Source organism: Sus scrofa, chromosome 8, assembly GCF_000003025.6.
Source record: "Sus scrofa isolate TJ Tabasco breed Duroc chromosome 8, Sscrofa11.1, whole genome shotgun sequence".
Lineage (NCBI taxonomy): Eukaryota > Metazoa > Chordata > Mammalia > Artiodactyla > Suidae > Sus > Sus scrofa.
In genome coordinates this window covers 9,033,964-9,046,582 of record NC_010450.4, presented here as the reverse complement: position 1 = coordinate 9,046,582, position 12,619 = coordinate 9,033,964, and the positions used below count along the sequence as shown (strand labels likewise).

Below are 12,619 nucleotides of genomic sequence, written 5' to 3'. Positions count from 1 at the left end.
TACTTACGTTGAACCACCTTTAAGAATCCTCAATATTCTCTTTTTAAATGCAACTTGGAAATGGTTTGTTGTTATGAAATCACTTTAAGACTTGTAGTCATCTCCAGTCCAAGGTTACTTCCCTTCATTACTTGAGGAGTTGAGTTCCTAGCCTGTTGTACTTTCTCTAATACTACCATTGTCATAATTGTAATTCTTCTGATTTCAGTGTCTTTGTTCTCTACCCCACCTCAGCCACTCACTCCCGTGCATTGTCATCATAAATCACTGTAGCCCTTCTGCAGTGGCTAATCGTGGGGACCACCATTCTGTCTTTTCAACTCACGCCTTTAATGCCCTTAACCCAGTCAGTCTGCAACCCCCTCGGGACCTACCAGACATTGATCCTAACACATTTTCAGTGTCTCTAACCTCTTTTCATGTCCTCATTTTCCTCTCTACCTAACTTCAATCTCATAGCCAATCAAAATCATTAACATGCATATTCTGTCAATTCCCTTTCCTCTCGTTCACTTTATCTGACTCATTTGACTAAACCTTAACTAGACCTGCAGCTTTATATGCTTACATGTATGTATTTGAACATGATCAGAGACAGGAGCATGGAGGCATGCTGGAGGTTTCGGTTACAGTTCACCAGTGCTAAGCTCAAGTGGGCCCTTAGTAATTATGCGTGTCCCTAGGCCTTTTTCTCTCCCCTTCTCCTAGGTGATTGTTTCATAGCTTCTCTCTTCAAATCTTCAAAACCTCCTCATCTGTTCTCTCTGCTGATGACCTTGTGTCTGATTTTGATAAGAAATTTGGAACAAACAGGAGACAACTTTCACATACTCCTGCCACTAAATCTACCCAACTCTCCTTTCCACCCTGCATCTGTTCCTGTATCTTCTGCCTTCTCTGGGGCTGCTGTGGGATGAACTATCTATGCTCATGGCTAGGATCAACTCCTCCATTTTGCATCAGTCCCATTTCTCTTTGCCTAGTAACAAACATTGCTTAGCCATTCTCACTCTTTCCTGAATCCGTTCCCCCCCCCGCCCCCGCCGTCTACTGGATTATTCTATCAGCATACAAAATATTATAACTTATCTTAAATACAAGACAGCTCTTGATCCTACATCTTTAGCTTTTGCTTACTTTCTCTCACTTACAGTGGAATGTTTTTAAAGAGTTTTCTCCAGATATCCTTCCAGTTTCTCTTGAACAGTTCCAATCAGACCTTTGCCCTCAAATTTATTTATTTATTTATTTATTATTATTATTATTTTTTAGGGGCCGCACTTGCAGCATATGGGAGCTCCCAAGCTAGGAATTGAATTGGAGCTGCACATGCCGGCCTATGCCACAGCCACAGCCATGCCAGATCTGAGCCACATCTGGACCTGTGTTGCAGCTCACGGCAATGCCGGATCCTTAACCCACTGAGTGAGGCCATGGATCAAACCCGCATCCCCATGGATACTAGTCAGGTTTGTAACCGACTGAGTCACAATGGGAACTCCCTTTGCCCTCGGTATTTCACTTAATTAAATGCTCTTATTAAGGTCGGTGTGACCTCCTTCTTGCTAAATTTGGTGGTCAGTTCTTAGTCCTCATCTTACTTGACTTAGCTGCAGCATATAAAACAGTAGATCACTCTCTCTTCTCTGAGTATTTTCTTTACGTAGATGCTACACCTCCTGCTTTCCCTTGCTAAGTACTCTCAGTCCCCTTTGCTGATTCCTTCTTGTTGCTCCAACTTCTAAATGTTGGAGTGCTCTAGGGGTCAGTCCTTGGATATCTCTTTTTTAAAACTTACTCTCTTAGTGACCTCACCTAGTCTCATGGCTTGACCAGACCTCTTCCCTGAACTCCAGACTCATGCACCCCAGCACCCCTGCCTAGATGTCTAATAACCAGTCTCAATTTAATTCAAATCCAGCACTCGATTCTTGATATTCCCTCCTCAAATCTCAGTCTTCCCCATGTCAATAAATGGCAGATTGTCTACCATTTGCTAAAGCCAAGAAAATTTTGGAGTCATCCTTGACACCTCTCTTTTTGACATACCACAACTATTACCAAGTCTTGTTGGTTCTACTTTCAAAATATATGCATAACCTGGTGACTGCATCTCCACTGCTACCACTTTGTTTCATGCCTCCATCATCTCTTATGTTATTGTCCTTGCTGGCTTCTCTTTTTTAAGCCTTGATCTTCTGTAGGGAATGAATACTCAATACAACAACCAGACTGACATTGTTAAGATAGAAGTCACATCAGCCCCTCTCTGTTTCATTCAGAGTGAAAGCCAGAGTCCTTCCAGCGGCCTACTGGATCTTACGTGATGTGCATGCTTTTAATCTCTTTGCTGATTTTCCTTTACAATCCCCTTTTTCTCTCCATTCTACCAGACTGGCTTTCCCATTTCTCCTTACACATTGACCGTCAGTGAACTATAATGTATAATGTTCTTTGAGGGTACAAATAACATAAGCTTTTTGGGGGTACGTGTCTCTTTTTGATTGGAAATCAAAGTTAAATTGGTAAAGTTGCGATAAATACTCAGTAAGTGCTTGTGAGATAAGTTCATGACAGTCGGTGACTGGATTGGAGCTCTCGGAGTCATAGCGGGCCCAGCATAAGCTACCTATGCACAAAAGGCTGTTTGTAGAAAAGGCTTTGTAGATACTTGTTTAGTGTCAATGGAGTGAGTATAACTGCTCCTTTTCTGTTTGACAAAGTAAGATTACCAAGTGTTTTGTTCAAGAGGTAGAGGGAACTTATTACAATTGATGAGAAGCACAAAGATTAGTAAAGGGTTGGGAAGTAAGACCTTTAAAGACAGGCTAAAACCAGATCTAAAGACCAACATAGAGAAACTTTACCCATGTAGTGAAGTATAGACTAATTTGTTTTCATTTTTTTCGGACCTTAGAGGAGTTTATAATGCTAGTAGTTTTAGTTTAGTTTTTTTTTTTGAATGTGGTAATTGTAGTTAATAGTCTTATGTTAAATCTTTAAAAGCCTAAGTTTTTAGGGGTAAATGTGTATGTTTAGACCAGTTCAGTGAAGTGTATGAATTTTTCAAATTATGGTTTAATCATTTAAAAAATTATTACATTTAAAATGTTGCCGTATTTGACAAATAAAGCTATTTTTGGAATAACCTGGTACATCATATTTTTGCAGTTCTTGCTGTTTATCATTTTTTTTGAAAGTTCAATTTATTTGAAGGTAACCTAAGCATGCCTGTTTTAAATCATTTAAACCTATTTTTGTTATGTAGGTCTTCCTGTGTTTTCAGAAAGTTGCTGCTGAAATCCTTGGAATCAAGTTAAACAAAGCAGAAATAGAACAGTCGCAGGTGATTATACTGAACTTTATATTTAAAAAATAATTTCTTTCTTAAAAGACATTAATTTTCACTCTTGAACCCTTTCACATTTATGTATTGCGTGTATATATCCCTAAAAGCCTCAGGAAAAGGTGTACACATGAATCCCTTGCAGAAGATGGAGGATGGTAACTCTTTGCCACATTACAATGCCCTTGAAACCTCATTTTATCCTTTTTGATGGAAAAATGAGATTAATATAATACAGATTTTATCAGTGGTTAAATAATGGCTTAAGGTACTGACTGTATGGTTTTGTACTTTAAAATTTTTTTTCCAGGATGGCTGTCCAGTATCCTTTTTATATTTCATACAAAATCTCAACTCTTTATCAAAGTTTAGTTTTAATTAGTAAGCGTTTACTCCATTTGGTATTGTCAGTGTTTGCCTTGAGAAAGCATTATTTTTTTCTTAAGTTTTGCTCTCTGTTCTCTAAAACACCTTCCATTGTAATGATATTAATTCTTGATGTTATTTTGTTGTTAATTTACTAATTGTGTTAATTATTGAGGACTTCTGAAATTGTTTACTATTCCTAGACACTTCTCTTAGACTGAGCAATTAACGTGAGTACTAATAGTCAAGCATTTAAAGATATCACTGCAATCGTATGCCGGTTCACATATTTGATTGAATGAAAAAAGCAGAGGAAGAGCCTATAGTTTAAAGCTTCAGAGGTGATTTGCTTAGAAACAACAACTAAATTACCTTTTCCCTCAGTCCTCTCCATTCTGTCCCTGCTCTGTCCAGCTGAAACGGTTTAGCAGTCTTTCCCCATCCTTAAATTCTTCTTTAACTGTTTCAGAGTTAGTTCTGTGTCTTATTTGCATGGTCACTCTTCGTATGTGCGTGCGTGTGTGTTTTTGAACAATTTAAGCAGATAGGAGTTGAAAATTGTTATGCTGATGTGGCTGTTTCTAGAACTTCATTGCAATATTTGGAACTCTGGAAGTCGCAACTTTTATTTCTCACTACTCAAAAGACATTTATTTCAGCACTTACTGTGGCCAGGCACAGCATTTAGATATTTGTGCCACATAAATTGTTCCTAGACACAAAAGCAGTTACTTGGTTTTGGCCTAGGAGGACGGATACAAGAAAGAGAAATCCCCATGATTTATTTGATTGCATGGAACTTGGCAGACCCCAGAGGTCTGCTTTTTAGCTTCACTTTATAAATGAGGTTTGTCCCTGGTTAACTAGATAGTCCATGAATGATTATCACACAGTCATAAATGATTTATTGATCATATACTATAAAAAGTGGTTTAGTGGTAGATCCGAGGGAGATTTAAGTTTAAGATGCAGTCCCTGCCTTCAGTGAAAAAAATTAATTTATTATGTGCCAGGCACTGTGTTACATCATTTAATCATCATTGGACCTCTGTGGGGCAGGTGGCACTTCATCATTTTATGGGTAGGACTCTGAGACTGTGGAGAGATTAAGTAACTTGAGGATTTGAACTCAGGCCTCCCGACAGCAGAGCCCCTAGTCTTCCCATTCTACTATATTGAGGGAGAATTTACTGGGAGTTGAAAAAGAACCTGGCATGAACAAGTTGAAAAGCTTAAGTTTTATTTTGGGAACAGAAGAGCAGTTTGATTAAAATAAATAACCGTTGGTTGGAGTGTGAAAGGAATTTGAGGAAAGATTGTGGAGATTTATCAATGCCAAGTTGATAAATTTTATCTCACATGTTGACAGTGGAAAATAGTTTTTTAAGCAGGGAAATAAGTGAAAGCGCTTTTTAGATAGGATTAATCTAATGGGATTTTTTTTTTGTGTATCTGTATGGAAAGAGATTGAAGCAAGGAGACTGGTTTACTGCCCTCATGTGATAAGGACCAGAATCAGGCAGAAGGGAAAGAATGGATGTAAGAGACATTGCAAAGGAGAATCGGTAGGACTTGTGGAAGGCCTGGATGAAAGGGAGAAGGCCAAGATCACTTTGAGGTTTCTCCCTAGAGGAATGGAAAAAAGGGGCAATGCAATAATGGGCGCCCCCTAGAGAAGAAGCTGTGCCGGTGCCGCGCAGGCAACTGCAATGAGATGGGAGTCTGTACATTGTCTGAGCTGGGGGGTGGGGTGGGGCATGCTCAAGTTCAGGGACAGCTTCAGAGAAATGGAGTTCCTTGGATACTTCTGAAAGGCAGGATTTTAGGGAAGATTTATTAATAATTTTAGCTTACTCTTAGTCACAAGAGCCATAAAGTTACTGTTTGGACTGTAGAGATGGGCTTAACTTCTAGGAGTGTTTTAACTGAAGAAAGGTCAGATGTGTTAACTACGTAGCTCTCTACCCTCCCTCTATAGCCCATCTTATTTGTTAGTGCACCTCATCTCGCTTGTTATGCTATGAGATTTAATTGTCTCTGCAGCTTGTTGGTGTTTACTTTGAATTCATTCATTTGAAGATGAATTCAAGCTACCTGAGCCCTCTTTTATTATCTTTGTCAGAACCCTTTGCATAGGGAAACCTCATTCTGCATTCCTGAAACTAGGGAATTTGGTGCCTTTGCTAGTTAAATTATTTATTTCACAACATTTCTCAGTGGAAACATTTTTGAAAGTTCATTATTTTAAAAAGATGTTTCTAAAAAGGTACTTGCAAGCTGTGTTGAATACAGTGTTTTTTATTGAAATGTATTTGACACATAACATTATGTAAATTTAAGGTGTATGACATGTTAATTTGTTGTCTTTATATATTGTAATATGATTGCCATTATAGCAGTAATGAGCACCTCTGTCATGTTACATATTTATCTTTTTTAGTAGTTGGAATTGTTAAGTTTTAGTGTCTTAGCAAGTTTGATGGTTATGAAACAATATAGTTTTCTTTACTCACTGTCCTGTGCATAATATTTCTAGGGCTTATTTACTAATTGTTGTTAAGTTTATTCCTTTAAACAACATCTGTCCTGTCCCCTCATCGTGGGTGGGAACCACCGTTTTATTCTCCATTTTTACAAGTTTGGCTTTTTACAATTCTGCAGGTAAGAACTATGACCCAGTTCTTGTCTTTCTCTGTCTGACTTGTTTCATTTAGCACAGTGTGCTCCTGGTTCGTCCATCTTTTCACAGGTGGCCTCCTTTCTCATGGCTGAATAGTATCACACTCCATATATGTACCACATTTTCTTTATTCACCTATCAGTGGACACTCAGGTTGTTTCCATATTTTGTTTATTATGAATAATGCTACACTGAGCATGGGGTTGCATATATCTTTTTGAATTACTGTTTTATTTTCTTCAGATAAATACCTAGAGGTGGGATTGCTGGATAATATGATAGTTCTATTTTTAACTTTTTGAGGAAACTCCTTATTGTTTTCCACAATGGCTTGCACCAGTTTTCATTCCCACTCGCAGTGCAGAAGGGTTTCCTTTTCTCCACGTCCTCACCAGTGCCTACCTCTTATATTATTTTTTTTTTTAAATTTTTTTTATTTTTTGGCTTTTTTAAAGGTCCCGCAGCATATGGAGGTTCCCAGGCTAGGGGTCAAATCAGAGCTGTAGCTGCTAGCTTACATCACCGCCACAGCAATGCTTGATCTGAGCCGCATCTGTGACCTACGCCACAGCTCACGGCAATGCCAGATCCTTAACCCACTGAGCAAGGCCAGAGATCGAACCCGAGTCCTCACCGATGCTAGTCAGATTTGTTTCCGCTGAGCCACGATGGTTCCGGAACTCCTCTTATATTCTTGTTGACAGCCATTAGAAGAGCTGTGAAGTGCTATCGAATTGTAGTTTGAATTTGATGGTTGGTGATGTTGAGCATCCTTTCACATACCTGTTGGCCACTTGATGTCTTCTGAAAATTCATTTAAAAGCAAAGTAGTTCAGATTTTATATATATATAGAAAGCATGGGAGCAGCAAGGAGAAAGGGAAAGGGAGAGAGAGCTTGCTCATCTATCTTCAGTGGTTTTTATGTCTTTTGAAAGATTCCAGAGGGAATTTGGCATCACAAAATAACAAAGTATTTTGTATTATTTTATACAGAAGAAGCTAGATTGTAGACTCACCAGTCACATGGAAATTGATGCTATAGTAATTTGTGACAAATTAAAAAAAAGTTTTTTATATGTGACAAATATTTTTAATAGGGTTTTAGTCTTAGTGTCATTCACTGATTATTTAAAGAGATTTTGCTATTTTAGTTCTAACCTAGGTTGTTCCTGTTTGGAAGTCGTATAAAATGAGTTATCAATACATTTTACAAGCATTTTAAGGAAGAGAAGAGGGAGAAAAGAAAGGGAACGCTGTTTATTAATACATCAAACATTTTTGAGGGTCTGCTTTTGCCAGTTTACTAGAATTGGAGATACAGAGATGAATAAGTTAAAGTCCATGTCCTCAAGGAGCTCTCAGAATACATGAGGGCAGACAAATATGTTAAGTATGTTCTAGATGCATGTTTTGCAGTTCTCAATTAGTTATAGTTTTATTTGCATCATATATCTCTTCTCTTCTTTTTCCCCCCACCTATGCTCCGCTAAGATAGTGTAAAAGTTGGGGCTGGTTTTTAACAGATGTCTGAGCTTCCCAGATTGTTTAAATTTTTTTTTTTTACAAAGTAGTCAAACTTTTAGGAGAAAAAATAAATTTAGAACTGCTATTCCCTAAGGACGTCCAGCATTTAGCTCTTCAATAATGGATTGAATAATCTGAGAAGAAAAGGCATAGTTCTTTGTTTTATCCCTCTCAGTCTGAATTGCAAGGAGGTTTTTCCATACAAACCTAGTGTGAAGAGTTTTTTAAGCCTTGACATTTTCACTGGCCATGACTTTGTTTGGTTTAAACTAGTTAAGCATTAGTTTCTTTTCTTTCTTTTTTTTTTTTTTTAATTGAAGCCAAAATATTGGCTGTATTCCCTGTGCTGTATATGACAGCCTGTATTTTACTTATTTTATACCTAGTACTTTATACCTCTTAATTCCCTTCCCTTATCTCACTCCTTCCCTCTTCCATCTCCATACTAGTAACCACTAGTTTGTTCTTCATATCTGTGAGTTTGTTTCTGTTTTGTTACATTTGTTTTATTTTTTAGATTCCGTATATAAGAGAAAACATACAGTATTTGATTTTCTCTGTCTGACTTATTTTACTAAACATAATAGCCTCCAGGTCCATCCACGGCAATTTTACAAATGGCCAAATTTCATTCATTTAGGTCTGAATAATACTCCACTGTGTGTGTATGTGTGTGTGTAACATCTGTTTTACTTCACTGGCATATGGTCGGCTTCCAGTATTGTGTTAGCTTCAGGTGTACAGTGAAGAATGGCACATCCTCTTCACCCATTCATCTGTTGATGGGCACGTATGTGACTTCCATATCTTGGTTATTATAAATAATGCTGCTCCGAACATTGCAGTGCATACATTTTTTTCAAATTAGTGTTTTTTGTTTTCTTCAGATATATACCCAGAAATAGAACTGATGGATCATGTAGTTCTGTTTTTAGTTTTTTTGGGGAACCTCCATACTGTTCTCCACGGTGGGTGCCCTGAGTTACATTCCCACCAGCAAGGGCTCCCTTTTCTCCACATCCTTGCCAACACTTGTTATTTCTTGTCTTTTTGAGAATAGTTATTCTGACAGGTGGAGGTGATACCTCATTGTGGTTTTGATTTTCATTTTCTTGATTAGAAGTGTTGAGCATCTTTCATGTGCCTGTTGGCTCTCTGTCTTTTGTGGAAAAATGCCTGTTTGGATCCTCTGCCCATTGTTTATTTTTTTGATATTGAGTTGTGGATATTAAGCCGTTAACAGATATATTATTTGCAGATATCTTCTCCCATCCAGTAGGCAGCCTTTTCATTTTGTTGATGGTTTATCTCCGCATTATCTTTTAAATTTGATTAGGTCCCTTTTTTTTTTATTTTGCTTTTACTTCCCTTGCCTGAGGAGACAGTTTTAAAAAAAATATTGCTGAGACCCATGTCAGATCATATTTCATTTTTTCTTTTTCTATTCTCTTTTTAAAATTTATTTTTTCATATAGTTTTAAAATCAGATGGGCTCTTAGAGACCATGTAGATAAACCTTGCATTTCATAGATTAGGAGATTGTGAAACCCAAAGAGGTGAAGTAACTTACACAAAGTTGGGAATGTTACTGCAGCCTATAATGGCATATTGTACAGAGGAAAAAGTAGCCTTTCTTTAAGCTCCTGCTGTGTGTAAAGTACCATGGTTTTAAAAATGCTACATTCATGCTTTAAATGGTAATATATAATATTGTTGCATTTTGAATTTATATCAATCATAATATTCTTTAATAGTTTACATATCTGTTTTTCATGCTAGACTCTTAGGCATCTCAAAAACAGAGATCATGTATTATTTAACTGAATGTTCCCAGTACCTAGAAGGGTGGTTTGCTTTGCATGAGTGATAGTGAGACAAGTTTTAGCTGTCAGAGTATGTCTACTCCATATCCTGGGCATGACAAACTATGACTCTTGCAAAAATGGTAAATATGTTACTACTGCCTGGATTGAGACACGGTTGCAGAATTGACCAAATTTATCTTTAGTGTCTTCCTGAGGGTCCATCTCTTTGACCTTACCACTCTGAGCTTACTGCCTCAACTCCTAGGATGCTTTCTTAGTTATCCTCATGCATAGCTAACACTTCCATTTACACTACCCACTCACAACTCTGACAAAATAAGGGTTAAGCTGGTGTTCAACCACACAGCTCCCTTCCTTGTGGGGGCCCCTTCATTATTTTCGTTTGATTGACTACTAGCAGAGATTAATTGAGTGTACTTTGTGGCTCCAAAAATAAAAGTTGGTGTTTTCTAGGTAACATTTTCTCTGAAAACATCAATGAACAAATGACTTATAAGCAAGCCAGCTACTGGGAAATCACCTACCATGAAGTTTATAGCATGGGAATTATGCTTTTTATACTCACAGAAAGCAAAGTTTTGAATCTGTAGAACTTTGGTTCTGGCTTCCATTTCAGAAACTTTGTACAGAGCTTTATGTCAAACAGCCAAGGCCCACAGGAAAGATGTTCCCTTGTTAGTTCTTCATTAATTTGATGAGAATTAGTGGTGAAAACCCAAGTCATTTATGTTAGTCAGGACTTGGACCTGAATGTCTTGACCACAGGTCAGTAACCTGGTTGTGTTTATAGGATAGGGTTTAAACCATCATTTTAGAGGATTAATGAGTTGCTTACTGATTATGAAAATCCCGTCTCTTTATTGTAACCCATAGTTTGGCATGAGACAATTAGGTTTGGGGCGACCGGCTGATGGTGTTCAGTGTTTCAGTGATGTACCCCCTCATACCTCATGTGGCAGTTGGTAATGCTTCTGTTGATAGCATCAGGCTGAGTGCCTAGTAAATCATGCGTCTTGTCCAGAAGTTAATACTGCCAAGGCAGTATACCATAGTTTCCTGTTCATTTACTCTCAGTTGTTTATCCTGTCTTTATAAACATTATCACGAGAAGCAGCCTGATTAACATGTTTTTCTCTCTGTGCAATTAATAGGCGCTATTATGAATGGAGATATTTCTGAGATAAGATACTTGAAAGCAAGGATAGTTTCAAAGCTAAAAATTTGGGGCAGCATGTTGTTCTATGACATTTGTCATATGCGGTCTTTTCATCTTATGGGTTATACAGTCAAAGAACCTAACTAGTTTGGATTCTTAGCAAAACCCTTAGATGCTGGAAAACAGCAGCTGTTGTGCTCAAATATTGTGTCAGGGTTTTTTTTTTAATGACAGAAAATTGTGTTTTGAACTTGTTTATTTCTGTATGGAATTTGGAAACATGGGGGTTAGTGTTGTGAGGGGTGGGGGAGTGAGCGTCAAGAGTCTTTGACAAGTAATAAATATTATTAAATGTAAAAACTATAAATGACATACAGCTTCCTCTGATCCTCTCCCCACCTTCAAAGGAAATTAATCACCCCTTTGTTCCCACACATACCGTAAGTCCACCGGTAAAGCACTTATCCTGTGATCACTTAGCTGTGTACGTGTTGTCTTCCCATTAGGTCCACGGCAACTTAGGAGCAGATCCTGTGTAATTCACCCATATGTTCCTAGTACAGACAGCTGGCACAGAGTAGATCCTCAGTAATGCTTGTTGAAGGAAATTTTTTTTTAATTTGCTTTTTAGGACTGCACCTGAGACATATGGAGGGTCCCCGACTAGAGGGTCAAATTGGAGCTGCAGCTGCAGGCCTACCGTACAGCAACACCAGATCTGAGCCGTGTCTGTGACCTACACCACAGCTCACAGCAACGCCAGATCTTTAACCCACTGAGCGAGGCCAGGGATCAAACCCACAACCTTATGGACCCTACTGCTGAGGAACGATGGAACTCCAGGAAATTGAATTAATATTTTTGTTGCACTTTAGCATAGAAAAGCCCTGTAAGTCTTGGTTTTTCTCTGAAATACTAGGTATTACATATATTATGTATAATTGTGATATCAAAAATAGACCTCACAGCCTGTCTGGGAGTTCAGTAGATGTGTCTATTTCAATAATTAAATAGTGTTGTAGAGAATAATGTTTCTTGGATCTTTGTTCATTTTCCTTTCTTTTATATGCACATATTCAGCTGTTTCTTTTGTGACATGTTTAAATTTATGTGTATTTCTTTTTCTACTTTGATGTTCCTTTCTATTTTCAGTCATTGAACGTACTTTCCATTTTTTTCTTTCTTTTTCTCCCCCTTTCTTCTTCATCTTGTTTATGTTGTACGGAATTGGCAGCATATTGTCAGGGCAGAAATAGTGAAGTACCCGGAAGAAGATTATCAACATACCAACTCTGCTCAGAGTAGGATCTGTTCAGTACAGTAGTGCAGGTATTAATCTGTAAACTATGGGAATTTGGGGGAGGAGGGTGGAGAGAACTAGTGAATATTATCTTGTTCTTTATTCTCTGTGAAGAGAGACATTCAAATGATTCTTGTGCCTTATTGGGAATTAATATTGTGTAAATCTTGTTTCAGAACTTTGAAAAATTGATTCTTTGCCAGCAGACTTATGACTTAAGAAATTGGGAACAAAATAACATTTCAGTTACTTTCAAATGTATTTGTCTTTATGGTTGTGTTTATTACATGTGCAGTGAAGTGGAGAATTGAGGCAGTTATTTCATTATTCATTCATTACCGTTTTTCCTGAACTAGCTTGGTAATTGAAAGAGTATTTTTAAAGTTTGCCTTGAATTACCCTTCTTTGTCTGCTTGTGTG

The 12,619-nt window shown here is 37.7% G+C and overlaps 1 protein-coding gene across 4 annotated transcripts in view; it reads left to right on the top strand.

Moving 5' to 3' along the window:
* RAB28 (RAB28, member RAS oncogene family) overlaps positions 1–12,619 on the top strand; it is a 254,459-nt gene that overhangs the window by 78,671 nt on the left and 163,169 nt on the right. For 3 of the 4 annotated variants that reach the window (XR_002346347.1, XR_002346346.1, NM_001123175.1), the window contains exon 6: positions 3,269–3,346. Coding sequence is in view for 2 of the 4 variants with exons in the window: in NM_001123175.1 (NP_001116647.1) it covers positions 3,269–3,346 (78 nt within the window). In the remaining 2 variants the exon portion in view is untranslated. Of the gene's footprint in view, positions 1–3,268; positions 3,347–12,133; positions 12,229–12,619 lie in introns of all 4 variants that reach the window. The other variant, XM_021100271.1, reaches the window with a different exon arrangement.